The sequence below is a fragment of the Leucopleurus acutus genome (assembly GCF_964270905.1).
Source record: "Leucopleurus acutus genome assembly, chromosome: 10".
NCBI classification, from domain to species: domain Eukaryota; kingdom Metazoa; phylum Chordata; class Mammalia; order Artiodactyla; family Delphinidae; genus Leucopleurus; species Leucopleurus acutus.
In genome coordinates, this window is record NC_139153.1 from 85913470 (window position 1) to 85929494 (window position 16025).

General features: G+C 45.3%; 1 protein-coding gene across 4 annotated transcripts in view; it reads left to right on the top strand.

Annotated features, from left to right (window-relative positions):
* Window positions 1–16025, top strand: part of GPLD1 (glycosylphosphatidylinositol specific phospholipase D1) — a 50393-nt gene that overhangs the window by 25929 nt on the left and 8439 nt on the right. For 2 of the 4 annotated variants that reach the window (XR_014326508.1, XM_082847990.1), the window contains exons 12-21: window positions 141–206; window positions 2032–2155; window positions 4167–4303; window positions 6414–6600; window positions 9662–9772; window positions 11133–11207; window positions 11307–11463; window positions 12371–12512; window positions 13335–13440; window positions 13529–13622. Coding sequence is in view for 3 of the 4 variants with exons in the window: in XM_082847990.1 (XP_082704116.1) it covers window positions 141–206; window positions 2032–2155; window positions 4167–4303; window positions 6414–6600; window positions 9662–9772; window positions 11133–11207; window positions 11307–11463; window positions 12371–12512; window positions 13335–13440; window positions 13529–13622 (1199 nt within the window). In the remaining variant the exon portion in view is untranslated. The remainder of the gene's footprint in view (window positions 1–140; window positions 207–2031; window positions 2156–4166; window positions 4304–6413; window positions 6601–9661; window positions 9773–11132; window positions 11208–11306; window positions 11464–12370; window positions 12513–13334; window positions 13441–13528; window positions 13623–16025) is intronic. The other 2 variants (XM_082847991.1, XM_082847992.1) reach the window with 1 other exon arrangement.

A 16025-nucleotide genomic window follows, 5' to 3' on the forward strand; every position in this document is an offset into this window, starting at 1 on the left:
ACCAGTCCTGCCTGGCTAAGTCATCAAACCACTGCATGAAGACTTTTGGAGGTGGTTTGAAATGTTACACTGATTCTCAGAAAAATTCATGCTTGAGAAGAAGGTAGAAAACTGCCTAACTCATTTGACTATTTCCCCAGTAACTGCACCCTACCTGAGAACCCTCTGTTTATCGCATGTGGCAGCCAGAAAAACCATACCCACAGGTAAGTGGATTCCAAAATGGCTCATAGAAAAAGAACATCTCACTCGCTCAGAGGGGTGCTCAGTAGACTCTGAAAGCATGGGCTTTGTAGACAGAGGTTCAAATTCCAGGGCTGCCATTTATAGCTGTGTGAGTTTTAAACAAGTTGCCTAATTATTTTTTGAGCTGCAGCTTTCTCCTTTGGCAAACTGGAATAAATGCATATCGTATTCCCAGAATTATGGTATGGATTATGTGCGAGAATGGATGTAAAGCAATTAGCACATTAGTAAGTTGCTCATTAACTGGTAAATGATAGTTAATAGTATTATTATTATTACCATCATTATTGTTATTATTCATAAAGTTTGGCCCAATTCCACCCGGAAAAAGTAATTATCAACAAGACAGGGTGGGGAGAAGTCCTCTCGGTTTCTGAGGAAGAGGGCCAGAGGGTCTGCTTTGTATTCTAGGGGGTGGTGTTCCCTGCTGGACTCAGGTACCAACCACCAACCATTCATTCATGCATTTAATAACTATATTAATCCTAATAAATATTATTCCTAATAATACAATAAAGCAGTACAAGTTATAAAAATAATATTTCCTCATCATTATGTGCCAGGAACTAGTTCAGGCATTTAGAGACCTCATTGTGAACAAGACAGAAGCAGTCTCTGCTCTCAGAGGATGGCGGGTGGATGGGCGCTGTAAATACCCTTGAGTATTAGGAAGGACAAGTGTTGGGTGCTCAGGATGTACCACAGAGTGTCCTAACTCAGTCACAGGAGACTTCCTGTGAAGAACTGATGCTTCAACCAAGATATTTAGGGTGAGCAAGAGTCCGATACTCAAAAAGAGGGCATTGCAGTAAAAGATGCTAAGGTGAGGGCTTCCCTGGTGGCGCAGTGGTTGAGCGCCCGCCTGCCGATGCAGGGGACACGGGTTCGTGCCCCGGTCCGGGAGGATCCCACGTGCCGCGGAGCAGCTGGGCCCGTGAGCCATGGCCGCTGAGCCTGCGCGTCCGGAGCCTGTGCTCTGCGACGGGAGAGGCCACAAGTGAGAGGCCCGTGTACCGCAAAAAAATAAATAAATAAAAAAGGATGGCTATTAATAAAAAAAAAGATTAAAAAAAGATGCTAAGGTGAGAGAGAGTTCAGAGCTTCCAAAGAATTGAAAATGTGCAAAAAGTGTTCAGGTAAGCCCTCACTTTTTAATTTATGTGATTAGGTAAGTTTTGTTTTAATTAAATTGAACGCCTTCAGGTTGGGTTTGCAAGCTCTAGATTGTCGGGATCCCTACACTGGCTGGTGTCTTACGCGGGCCTCCTTTGTTTATTTGTTGCCCAGCTTCCACTGTAAGCATTTCGGAAACCTGTCTGGCTTCTTTAGGCATCTGATTGGTAGACTGGTTAAAACATGAATTTGAAAATGTATTTTTATTGTATAATTAATTCTTGCATGTCTTTAAGGATAAATCAGTCTACCTGCATACTGCTTTCCCGAACAGCTATGACCTTTTCTTGGCCATTTGTATGAAATGTTGACTTTTGATTTTTTTTTTTTTTTTTTAATCTGGAAGGAATTCAAACTTATATGCCTATAGAACTTACATTTGTAAGGACAGGTTTTTTCAACCTTGGAAATGTGTTTATTAAAAGATGTTGTGGAATCTCCTATAAAAGGTTTTCTAAAATTTTTTGTGTGTTGCTGTTCCTTCAACTTGCAGATGTTAAAATTTTATGGCCTTTTAACCTGTGATTAACTTGACTATAGTTTTCAACTCAGTTATTCGGGGGGAGTTGCTATTTCCTCAGTCTTAACCAGTTTATTCCTCTCTCTTTCCAGCAGCTCAAAAGTACAGAAAAATGTTTTTCATAGAAACGTGACTGCAGCCCTAACTAAAGATATTGGAAAAAATATAAACTATACCAAACGAGGAGTGTTCTTTAGTGTGGATTCCTGGACTGTGGTAAGAATTTTTGGCTTTTGATGGAGAGATAGGCACCTGCCGCTTCCTGCGATACCGTGTTTTGTAGAGTCGCTGGTTGTTTAATCGTTCATTGAAAGTCACCTGGGCATGAGCCAGGCTCGCAAGTATCCTTGGCCTCCAAGTCTGGCTTGTTCCAGAAACATCCTATGATGAGAGTCTGGACCTCAGTGGCCTTTGGCAAGCCAGGTGGAGCCCAAGGTGGCCGTGGGGCCAGTTCTGCTCTGTCCTTAGGCAAAGTGTGTCAGCAATATTGTAGGCTCACTGTGCAAGGCCCGACACCAAGGGGACACCACTGCATATGAAGTTCCTCCATGAGATCATCTTAAGTGTCATTCCACCAGGGAGATAGACGATGAAAGGGAAATAGCCTCTGACATTTAGAAAATTTCAGTCTAATAGGGGAGATAAATACAAAAATAACCATTTGTGAGTAGGATGCAACAAATCCTATGGTTGGGGGTGGGGGTGGGTACATAGACCCTCATGAAGATAAAAAATTATATCCCTACTATCAGAGAAGGTTTCATGGAGGAGGTGGCATTTGAGTTAGGCCTTGAATACTAGATGGTTTTTCATCAGTGAGCATGTGTTTCTGGTAGTGGATTGGGAAAGGTTCATGATGTTTGGAAATCTGAGTAGTCTTGTTTGCTTGGAACACAAGATAAGGGATACAAGGTACTTGCGAGAGTTGGGGAGGGAGAAGGGTTTAGACGACATTGTGAGCTGGTCGAGGGCCCGGGCAGGGCCTGCTTCACAGGTCTGCAGCCTGCATGGTCACACAGAAGGCCGCCTCACTTGGTTTAATGCTCTGCTGTCATTGCTTTAAAATTCTTAATAACTTGGGAACAAAGAACATTGCATTTTCATTTTGCAATGAGTTCTACAAATTATGTACCCACACCTAGACCTGGGAAGCTGTCAAAACAACTCTCATTTGGTCTTGCAATTATGTAGATCAGTCTCCCTTGCAAAGGGAAAATTGTGTAAGAGAAGGACTTTATAGTCCCAAGGCCTGGGTGGTACCTGGCATGGTGCTTCCTGGATGAATGAGGATGCCAGAGCTGGGCAGCAGATGAGCAATCTGTGGATGGCCTGCCAGAGGTGTTAGACTGGAGAAACAGAAGGCACGGTCCCTTCCTGCAGGGCCCTTATAACCTGCACTTCTCTGGAGCCTGAGCTGTCCAGGGCTGTCCCATGGCTCTGAGCTGATTCTGCTCTGGGGCAGGCCCGGGAATTCTTGTTTGGTCTTATGTTACCCCTGGGTGGATTTTGAGTTGTGTTCCCTGAACTTGCATGGATCTGGTGCCTGGCCAGGTTGTTCAGGGCCGCTGAGGTCTGTATTTGTGTCTCTGCAGTAACCACGCTAAGAATAATTCAGCATCCCAAGCTGAGGGGCTTGCTGTCCCCTCATTTCTCTCGCATACTGCTTCCAGCACTCCACACGTGACCCCTCGTGCCTGCCCGGTTTCTTGGGACTCAGAGCAAATCCAGCAGCCTCTCAATTTGAGTGTGGTTGGGAGGGTTTCTAGCATTCCTGGTGGTATTTCAGTTCATTTTTTTGAGGGGGAAAAGAAAAGAAGGATATATATATATATATACACACACATATATACACATACAAATATAATTACAGTTCTAGATTTGAATGAACTTATCTTAAAAAAAAACTTTAGATCGTAACAATTATTTTGTTCAGTTACATTCTGCAAAGTAATAGACCATCCTGACTTGGTTTAGGTTAATCCCAGCTGACTCTTTCTTTCCGTGATGGCCCTGACCTCTAGGGCTATAACTCCCATCTGTGAGCACACACTGGGGGTGTGATTTCACTCTCCTAATTGCCAGTCTTAAGTCGTCTTGTTGATAGGAATCGATGTTATTTTTCAGCACTTGTAAAAACTTGTTTCCTAAAGTCTAATGCTTTTGGCAGGAAACGGTAGCTTTGTTGATTATGCTGTGTCTTCTTCTGTCTGTAATCATTTTGTTTCAGGACTCCTTATCTTTCATGTACCAGTCTTTGGAGAGGAGCATACAGGAAATGTTTACTGGCAGCTCTCCGCCACTGAATCATGTTTCTAGCCCCTCAGCATCTTACTACTTGCCATTTCCCTACACAAGGCTTGGTTGGTACGTATGAGTTTATCTAATTCCTGAACATTTTTATCAGTATTAATTTCAAGCAGTCATTCACAAATGTTTTAAATGGTGCCTGTTAGCACTTTATTTTCCAATCAATTCATCATCAACAAAAAATAGTAATTTTGTGGTTAAGTTCTGGTAAAGATAAAATTATCTCCTTAAAATTGGTCAAAAATATGTTTAAATACAAACAACTTTTACTTTATTAAATAACCACAACAATAAACTATTACTTTATAGAATATTTGTAAAGCTTCAATGTTTTCGGAGATAGATCATTACAGATATCTTGGCATCTAAGGACATTAGAAAGATAAAAGCAGGTAGCTATTATGTGTCTGGACTATTATAACTTCATAAGGCAAAAGCCTAGCACACCACAATAATTTTATAAAGAGAATGTTAGGGATTCCTCTGATTTTAAAGATCAACTATTACCAAACTAAAATTGGGTCCCCTCGCCCGAAGCACAGCAAAGCCAATCTACTGATACCCAGCTGCGGTGAAGGAAAGTACAGCATTAATCGCAGGGCCCCAAGCAAGGGAGTTGGAGACAAGCCTCAGGTCCACTCCAATTTGGTCTTCGAGTTAGGGGTGTTTTTAAAGGGGGAGACCAGTGAAGCTGGGATCAGTCATCGTCTTGTGACATTTCTTAATCATACTTTCAGGGGTCAGGATGTTTCGGTTTATGATTCTCTGGCCAGGTGGTCCATGGCTCGGGGATCTGGTAGCTCGCTTGGCCTGGAGAAAGAACCTGACTTTGTTTATATAATTAACAACCTTAATTATATCTACAACAGCCATTTTAGTACATTAACGATGTTATCGACAGCAGCTGTTTTAGTCATCTGACTCTGGTTGATTAGTGTTCAGTTAGCAAAGGATTGAGGTCGGAGGGGACAAGAAAGGGAATAAAGTTTTGGATAGAAAGATTAATCATAAACTCAGTAAGGGAACTTGGTTTTAGGGGGACTCAGTTTCACAACCAAACTGAGCCCAAGGATATAAAAGTGACTATTTTTTTGGAGGTTTTTGTGAAACCTCTTTTTTTAAACCACACTTTTAAAATCCAAATAACATTGCATTTCCCTTGGAACAATATACTGACAGCCCTTCCTCTTCAGGCTGCTAATGCATTCAGCTCCAGCACAAGGAATGGGGGGTGAATGCTGTCTTTACTGGCCATTCATTTGTGAATAATGAATAGCTCTTCTTGGCTGCCTTCCTGCAAATCCAAATGAGGGCCTCCTGCTGGGCTGTCTGCCACATGGGGCGGGGGAGTGGGGGGGGCAGCACAGAGGTCCTTCCTGGGGGCCATTACTGGCCAGAGTCCAGCCTCGGGAGTGCAGAGACCAGCAGTGTCTCCACGGTGTGCATCTGACCCAGTTCACCAGGCGTCACACCCGTTAGAAACTGCTCTTCTCTTTTTCCTCTGTTCTGCTATTTATTCTTATGTGGTCATCAGAACCAAAATAAATAAATGACTTTTGGTCATTCCAGCCCCGCCAGAGACATTTGAACCATTGACTCAGTTTGTCCAACTCTGTAACTGGTAGGTCATGGGCTCTCATTTAGAAACATCCACTAAACCTGTTAGGCATTGAATTTTTTCCAGTATAAGCCACCCTATGTAGCTATGGTAGAGATAAAATGGTCTACTTACCACAAACTTGTCTTTGATCAGGTAACAAGCTGAAATGAGTTGAGCCGATTATAAACTAACCTGTGCGATTGGCTGATGGCGAATTTCCTCTCTGTTCTCAGGTGGAGCCTGGGACGGTGCTTTGGCTGCTCCGGGTTTTGCATGTAGGACAAGGTGCTTTCGTGAGGATGCTTTTTATGTGTTCAGGTTATGTGGTCCAGAAATGCCCAGAGACCTGGATTTGTCCAGTTTTGTTGTTATTTTTTCTGCCGGAGAACAAGGCTGAATCACACACACAGTATAACCTCAGACGTGACTATTCACAACAGTCATACAGGATGGAAAAATCCACGAGAGGAAGTTAAATTCTAGAATCCAGAAAGGAAAGGAGCAGAAGACAGTTTTACTCATAGCTCTCAGTAGACACTGCAGTGGGCTGCCTCTTCTTCCCTACAGGGCGATGACCTCGGCTGACCTCAACCAGGATGGGCACGGTGACCTGGTGATGGGCGCCCCGGGCTACAGCTGCCCTGGCCACGTCCACGTGGGGCGCGTGTACCTCATCTATGGCAGCGACCTGGGCTTGCCCCTCGTCGACCTGGACCTAGACAAGGAGGCCCATGTGATCCTGGAGGGTTTCCAGGTGAGGCCCCCATCTCATATTTTCCCTTTTAGTGTCAATAAGCCACTGCCCGCATTTCCCGGCAAACTCTTCCAGGGTGAATGACCAATAGCAAGAATAATGATAGTAACAAACAGCTGGTGGCCAGCATTTGTGTAGTACTTTTCATGTTCAAAAGCATGTTCACATCATTAATCTCATTCTATCATTAACTTTGAGTGTTTAGTCCAATACCTTCCAGAAACACCCATACTATTTAGTGGCTTGGAGTAGCCAATCAGAATGTGATATCTTGATAATATAAAACCTCGTTTGGTGTGTTTCTTTTAATATGAATAGTTTATCTTGTAAGAATTTTAGATTCACAGAAAAGTTGTAAAGACAGTACAGAGAGTTCCCATGTACCCTTGACCCAGTTTCCCCTTTGTTAACATCTTATGTAATTATGGCATACTTGTCAAAGTTAAGAGACCAACACTGGTAAATTGCTATTTTTTTAAAAAAATTATTTATTTTCGGCTGCATTGGGTCTTCATTGCTGCGCACGGGCTTTCTCGAGTTGTGGCGAGCAGGGGCTACTCTTCGTTGCGGTGCGCAGGCTTCTCACTGCAGTGGCTTCTCTTGTTGCAGAGCACGGGCTCTAGGCACACGGGCTTCAGTAGTTGTGGTATGCAGGCTCATTAGTTGTGGCGCACGGGCTTAGTTGCTCCGCGGCATGTGGGATCTTCCCGGACCAGGGCTCGCACCCATGTCCTCTGCACTGGCAGGCGGATTCTTAACCACTGTGCCACCAGGGAAGCCCAACACTGGTAAACTGCTATTAACTAAACTCCAGACTGTTCAGGTTTCGTTCCGTTGAGTCGTTATTCACCACCAGAGGAGTCCCGCAGTGACTGTACAGATGTTCCGCAGAGGCAGCATGAATTCCTCGTGGGAGCACTAGAGACCGGGAGGGTTTTCCTCCCTGACGTGTTTGGTATTAGTCCTTACATGAGCAATAAATAAAGAGGGGCCGACAGAGCCCTGCTACCAGCCACAGATGAGTATGGGGGCTTTGGTGACACTGCAAGCTCCAAATATCAAGCACCAGGGGAATTTGGGGTCAGATGGTTTCTTGCCCCAGACATACCGTTAAAACGTTCTCTGTGGAGTTAATGCTGTGAAAAAATAAGATGGTGCACCTGAACATACTTTAAATAATGAAAAGCCCAATGGTTTATAATCTAGGTTTTTTAAAAAATAGATTTATTTATTCTTGGCTGCGTTGGGTCTTTGTTGCTGCGAGCGGGCTTTCTCTAGTTGTGGTGAGTGGAGGCTACTCTTCGTTGCGGTGCGCGGGCTTCTCATTGCCATGGCTTCTCTCGTTGCGGAGCACAGGCTGTAGGCACACAGGCTTCAGTAGTTGTAGCACATGGGCTCAGTAGTTGTGGTGAACGGACTTAGTTGCTCTGCAGCATGTGGGATCTTCCCGGACCAGGGCTCGAACCTGTGTCCCCTGCATTGGCAGGCGGATTCTTAACCACTGCACCACCAGGGAAGTCCATATAATCTAGTTTAAGCTCTGATGAAAGGAGCCTTTGAGTCCGAAAGGTGTTAAGTTGATGACCAGTGTAGGAGGGACAGCATTTTCTGGAACCTTTTGACACCACATGAGAAAGTTCCGAAATCAACTCATTCTTGTTACTTCTTTCTTCACCAAGCCATTCCCCTGTCAGACTGTGGTGTAAAGTGTAATCCTTTGGTCTCCTGTAGACAAGGAATAAGAAAGGCAACTGCTTCCTGTGTATGAGAAATTCTCTCAAAGACACTTGGGGTGAGGAAAGGGGTAGCTCCGTGCTCTGTTGTCCCAGTGACCTTTGATAATTTGGAAGATGGCCAGATTAAGGCATGTGCTAGGGATGGGAATCCTGTACTCATCTCTGGTCTGCAGTTAACCTTTCTGGTCCTTGTCTATAAAGTGGAAGATAGGATAGATAAGCATTTGCCTACTTCTAGAATGCTGTGCTTTTCTTGGAATGATGGTTACCCTGCAGGACGGCTTGATGGTAAAGCTGGTGGTGATGAAACGAACCCATCTTCAGTTGGCAGGGACCCCTACTCATTGGTCCCCATACTGCCCCAATGTGATTGTGTCCCGGGGCAGTCCTCTCTCGTTTATCAAGTTCCTGCCTTGTAGCAAGTGGCTGTGTTCTCAAATGCTATTGCACCACAGGTATAGGGAGATTAGCCAACAAATAACAGACGTGGGTTCTGGGGCGTGTGTGTTATGTGGCAAGCATCACTTGTGCAAGACTCTTCATTGTTAGATAAGTTGTGAAAGAATAGGAGACCCTCATGAGTTATATTTAGGTCTAGGCTCATTCTAGACAGTAGGAGATGAAAAATCTAGAAAATCCACCTTGGAAGAAAACTGTCCCTGAATGGAGTGAATTTTCCATCTGTAAACCACAAAAGTAGGAGTAATAAAAGTATGTACGTTAATCCCTGTGAAATGCTTAGTATCTACAGCACTGTCATCGATAGAACTCTCCGTGATGATGGAGATCCTTTACAGCTGTGCTGTTCAGTGTGGGAGCTACTAAGTGCTTTGGCTTTTGAGCGTTTGAATGTGGCCAGTGCAACTGAAAAACTGCTTTGGTTTAATGTTAGGTAATTTAAATTTAAAAGTAATAGGCACATTTAGCTAGTGGCTACCGCACTGGACAGCATGGCTCTAGAACCTCCTGAGTATTCGACAGATGTTAGCTACTCTTATGTGATTATTATCTTGGATACTTTCCAAGAGGAGCCTGGTCCTTAACGTGGGGCATGATACACACCAGACCATTATCTGAAAACCTAGAACTTTTAAGAACCAACATTCTTCTCTCCGGCACCTCATCTTCCCCTCGGGGCAGACAGATGGATGAGCCAAAAACATCCTTAGGGCAGAGCTACCCATCTGGCGGGTCATGGGTGTGTTACAGGTGGCTGCAGTTTTGCTCCTCAGTCCTGGGGTGCTGGGTGGGGTCCCCCAGGGAGTCAGGTGTGCTCTTCCTGAGGTTGTGGCTCAGCCCAGGGGAAGTAACTGGTGCCTCTTCAGCCTTCAGGTCGGTTCGGCTCTGCCGTGGCCGTGCTGGACTTTAACAAGGACGGCGTGCCGGACCTGGCCGTGGGAGCCCCCTCAGTGGGCTCCGAGAAGCTCACGTACACAGTAAGGAGGCTGCTGGGGGTGATGGTGGTGGATAGGGCGGGAGGGGAGGAGACACTGAGCGAAGGCTCTGGAGGAAAGCAGGCAGCAGGGGTGCCGGGCAGAGCTTTTGTAGGGAGATGGTCCCAGCCCCCCACGCAGGTCCTTGATGGGACTCCGGTTACCTGGCAGCTCCTGTTCCTGCCTCCCTGGCCTTAGTTGGGCTTCACGGGTGGCTCTCCACCGGGTACTGTACTCTCCCTCCCCCCCCCCCCCCCCCCCCCCCCCCCCCCCCCGCCCCCGGGATGCTGAATGATAGGGAAGGTAGAAATTCCAGCTAATCTATAGCTTCCTGTCATCACAGCAGGGAGGCGACTTCCTGGATCTTTCCTCTCATGCAAGGAACCCAGCGGGTTCCCTCTTTTCTTACCGAGAGCAGAGATCCTGGGTCCTGGCCCTCAGGGCTTTCCTCCCACAAGTCCTCCCACAAGTCCTCCACACCGTAGCCGGGCACCGCGAGTGACAGTGGAGTCAAAGGCCCTTCGTTTCCCTCTCCCACCTCACCCTGTTTCTAGTCCCGTGAACAATTTGTCATCCAGACCCATCAGGTGCCCTCACGTTAGGACTGGAGCTCACCTAGCTCCCTCCACCTGGAAAGCCCTTTCTCCCCTCTTTTCCATAGGGGTGAAATGTCACTTCTTGCAGGAAGTGTGATCTAATCCCTGGCTCAGGAGACATTTCGTTGTTCTGTGCTCGCTGCACCTTTGTAGCTCCCCACGCTGTGGTGTCACAGTTGCCAATTGGCCAGCTTTTGGCGTGGAGAGAGGTTGGTCTTACCCACCACTGTGTACTCAGTCCTTGGTTCACTATGGTAAATAAATGCATGTAGAAGGAGTAGGGATGGAGACAGGCAAGTTATAAGACGAGAACTGAGAACTAGTTCGTAACACAGTAACAGCACAGTCTGCATCCCAAGGCAAGTAAGCAGTACTGACACAACGTGTTAGTGTTCAGAGAAATAATGGGCTGGGCCGGGGGAGGGCCTCGTTGAAAAGCCAGAAACTGAGCTCGAGCTTGAAGGGGTGGGGAGTTGAGTAGGTCATTCTGCAAATACACTGAACAATTATGGATGGCAGATCCGGAGCAAGACGCTGGGGAGGCAAAGATAAAAATGACAGTTTCTGCTTTGGGGGCTCTAATAGTCTGATGGAAGTGGCCAATACACAGGACTGGACACCGACTTCTGGCAGTTACTAAGCTCCTGACCCTACAGGGCTCTGATGGTGATTTATTTCATCATCAGTCACCTTTGTCTTGCTATTCTTTAAGGTTCTCGGGTCACCACCAAGCCTTAACGATCAACCTGTGGTTTGTCCTTGTCTAGGGTGCAGTGTACATCTACTTTGGTTCCAAACAAGGAAGACTATCTTCTTCCCCCAACATCACCATCTCTTGCCCGGTATGTTGAGCACCTTTGACAGGTACAGAAAACTAGGACTCGCCATATCCTACTTGCCTCGAGGGCTGAGTAAGACGTACTTTCCTGTTTCCTCGTTAGGACACGTACTGTAACTTGGGCTGGACGCTCTTGGCTGCAGATGTGAATGGAGACAGTGAACCTGACCTGGTGATTGGCTCCCCTTTTGCTCCAGGTGGAGGAAAACAGAAGGGAATTGTGGCTGCGTTTTATTCTGGCTCCAGCCACAGCGACAAAGGTAGTGCTTTCTGGGGCTGGGGGTGGAATGGGCGGAGACCTCCGCTGCTCTAGTCTGTGGTGCCTTCTCTTGCATATGGGTTTTTGTCCTATTTTCCTCATTGCATAGCATTTCACCTAAATTTTCTAACACTCTTATTCTTACAGATGTTCTGGCAAATGATATGGATAGATTGACTGAATAAACATAGAGGGATCTAGCGTGTAGGTCCAGATCCAAAGGAGGGAGCGATAGTTATTCTTACAGTGTCTCAGTGGAAAGAAGAGTAGAAACACTCAAGCGTCCCAGTGATGCTCTAACTGTCCAAAGGCCCTTTTTGCTGTGCGGCTTGTGGGATCTTAGTTCCCTGGCCAGGGATTGAACTCGGGCCCTTGGCAGTGAGAGCACGGAGTCCTAACCACTGGACCGCCAGGAAACTCCTAACAGGCCTCCTTTTTTAATTTATGTATGTATGTATGTATGTATGTATTTTTGCGGTACGCGGGCCTCTCACTGCCGTGGCCTCTCCCATTGCGGAGCACAGGCTCCGGACGCGCAGGCCCAGCGGCCATGGCTCACGGGCCCAGCCGCTCCGCGGCATGTGTGATCCTCCCGGACCGGGGCACAAACCCGCGTCCCCTGCATCGGCAGGCGGACTCTCAACCACTGCGCCCCCAAGGAAGCCCCAGGCCCTCTTTTTAAATAGCATCCTCTACTCCACAGAAGTGAGCTCTAGAAATGCATTGCCTATATGAAGCGTGAGTTCCATTTCTGACATTGGGGCCCTGGGGACAGCAAGGGGGCACATGAGTTGTGGCAAAAACTCAGCCCAGTGAACCCGTTTCTCATTGTCCTACAAAAGGGGCCCACTCTTTCCATTCTGGTAGTCTTTCCACATAAAGTAAAAGGCACAGGTTTTCTTGTGTAGAAGAGCTGAATGTGGAGGCGGCCAACTGGATGGTGAGAGGCGATGAGGACTTCGCCTGGTTAGGATACTCCCTTCATGGTGTCAGTGTCAACAACAGGACTTTGCTGTTGGCTGGGAGCCCGACCTGGAAGAACACCAGTAGGTGAGCACTGATGTTGGGGCCCAGGGACCAGTGAGCATGAGGGGCAGGTGCCTGTAGCCGTGGGAGCCCACCGAGTGTGGGGTTCAGAGGAAGCAGCTAAGAAATTCTTACCCTTCAAGGAAACGCTAAGGCTCTGGGGCAAGGTTGCAAATGTTCCTTTTTAGACGTTTAAAAGAGAGATGGGTGTGTTAGTTTGCCAGGGCTGCCATACAAAGTACCATAGCCTGTGTGGTTTAAGCAGCACGAATTGATGGTCTCATAGTTTTGGAGGTTAGAGATCTGAGATCAAGGTGTCAGCAGGGTTGGCTTCCTCTAGGGCGCCTCTCCTTCGCTCACAGACGACCACCTTCTCCCTGTGTCTCACACAGCCTCTTTTCTGTGCCCCCGTCCCTGGTGTCTTCCCCTCTTCTTACAAGGACACTAGTCATATTGGTCAGGGCCCCACCCTAATGACCTCATTTTAGCATGATTACCTCTTTAAAAACCTTATCTCCAAATGCCATCACATTCTGAGGTACTGGCAGTTAGGATTTCAACATATGAATTTTGGGGGAACATAATTCAGCCCATAACAGTAGGCATCCCTCTATTTTGTCAGTCGGGAAGTAGAATGGTTAACCTCACATCTGGAGAGCCTTGATATTGGGATTCACTCTGAAAGCACCCCACGCTCGCTCATGTCTAGGTTCACAGGGACCAGGGACGTACAGGGAGGGGGGCATATGCGTGGGGAAGATGTGGGTTGTCTTTCCTTGGACCTCAATACCTGGCCAGCATTGAACCCTGTGCCCCATCAGCTAAGACCAGTGTGCTTCATTCCAGTCTGGACCATTTGTTCCACACTCGTGATGAGAAACAGAACCCTGGACGGGTATTTGGCTATTTCCCGCCAAATTGTCAAAGCTGGTTTACCATTTCTGGAGACAAGGTATGACAGCCCCTCCCTCCCCAGGAAAGTGGACACCACAGTGAAAGTTTTCTTAGCTGTACTATATTGACTTACTGCTATTTCACAGGCAATGGGGAAACTGGGTACCTCCCTGTCCAGCGGCCATGTGATGATGAATGGGACCCGTACACAAGTACTGCTGGTTGGGGCCCCGACTCAAGGTAGGTCGCCCGCCATGAAACTTGCTTCCTTTTAGTCATGTGGCTCCTTGACCAAGTCATATTGGGGGAAAGTTAGGAGATATGGAGGCAGACAGACCTGCGTTTGAATATTTCCTTTCCTCATTAATAGCAAGCTGGGTCACCTTGGGGAAGCTAATTAAACTCCCTGAATGCAAAACACAGCTTATAATATCTACTTCAAAGATTTGCTGAAAATCACACGTGAAAGTAACACGTGAAAGTAACATTGAGCTTGGAGACGGAGCAAATTTTATAACCCCGTTCACCAGGAATAGGTCCACTCTGAGGGTGTATGTTAATAAAATATTATTTTGTTTAATTTATGGGTGAGTTAAAAGAACAAAACAAAAATCTACTCCCTCCAAGAGTATAAAAGTAAATTATGCTTATTGTAGAAATTTGTGAAAATATAAGGAAGTATAGAGAAGAAAAAAATCACCCCTTACCCAGATATTTTAAAGCTTAAATGCATACGTTTTTTCACACCTAATATTTTATATCTTAAGCATGTTCTCATGTTAAATATTCTTCTAAAACATTACTTTTGATACTTGTATCACATTTTTTCCATACACACATGCCAACATTTACTACCATCATCCTATTGCTAGAGGGGCTAATCTTAAGACTCTTACTACATATTGTGAAATTACTTTTCAGAAAGATTTTCGTTTCATACAATATATTTGAATGATACGTAAAAGTGGATTGGGCAAAGGAATGGTTAAATCTTTCCTTGCATGAGTGAGGACAAAGCATTACAACAGAAAGTTGCTGACTTAGCTTTGGAATATTTTTTTTCTCCTTTACAGAGTCTAGGTAGTGATTTCTAAACTCTTGCAACACACATTACTAATTTTGTCTCAGCACGCTTGCCCCCAGAGTGCTGCGAATTAGAGCTTCCCAAATTTTCTTAGTTTTAGTCCCTTTACTGCCTTAATAATTTTCTCCATTATCAAATATTGTATAAAATACAGAATATAAAGGTTAATTATATATATCATGATACATATATATAAATGAGGCTTTTTGAGATAATTATAAATTCACATGCAGTTTTAAGAAATAGAGGTCATGTTACATTTTATCCAGTTTTCCCCAATGATGATAATCTGCACACCATAACCAGTGTCACAACTGGGTTATCAACAGATATAATCCACCAATCTCGCTCAGATTTTCCTATTTTTACTTGTATTTTGATTGTATTTCACCCACATAACTTGAGGGGCCCAGACAAAATTTGTTACCTGAAATTCTGGGTAATTTTTCTTAACCAGGAGAGCATAAAGCCAAGCACAGGGCCTTTCTCACGATGGGGCCCCGTGTGACTCAGTAGGTTGCAGATGCTGTGTTTATGTCCTAACAGCTCCTTTGGGGTACTGTACCACTTCTCAAACCCTGGAATCAGATTAGACACCACTATCCTCATTTCGATCCACACTGATTTTCTAGTGGTACCTGCATTTTACCATAACAACCCATTATGATAAAATCCCAGTTTTGCAAAGATGTGACATCATTGAAAGGAACATAGGGATCTAATGTTGAAACTATGACCCACCTCCAGCAGGTAGGTCATGTGGCGTCAGACAGATGTCATTGTGTTACCAGCAAAAGTTCAAGACACCTGCCGTATCCCCCGTGAGTTCGCTGAAGTGTTTCAGTGTATAGTTGGGGAATTGCAGCTCTATGGACAGATTAAGTTAAATGTGAAAAATCTGATCCACTTTCAGGGCAAGTTTGAGTAGGACAGTTAGGCTTGTCCCTCTCGCCCTGTCCCCTGCCTTGGCAGGATCTCTGGGTCAGGCTGTGGCCACTATACACAAGTTTGAACATTCAGTGAGGATTTTAGGGTGCTGATTAAACACTGAAGTACTTTCAGTATGAAAAAGAATACTCAATGATGGCAAAGTTGAAGTGAGACGGGAACTGACACACTGCTTGTGAAATGTGAACCGATATACCTTTTCTAGAAAGAGGTCTGGCAAAGAGCCATTCCCCAAATCCAAGGCTATATGGGCCCCTTCTAAGAATCTGTTCTCATAAACCACTCAGAACTATGGGGAAGGATATTTATCATAGTATTCATTATAAAAGCAAAAAGTTAAAAATGGCCTGAGTGTAAAAAGAATTTTATAATCTGCAAAAACCCCCATTAAAGTGTATGTATATGTAAGTACAGATCACTGTCCAGAAAGAAATATATGCTTTATATACGTTTTCTTCTTTATACTTTTTTGGGGTGTTTCCCACAACCTTTTATAATGATCATATATTAAAAAAAACCTTGGCATTCACAAATTTGACCATCTCACAGTAATCCTGAAAGTCAATGACACAAAGTAACCGATAACGTCTATGCCCTATCTTCGTCCTTGT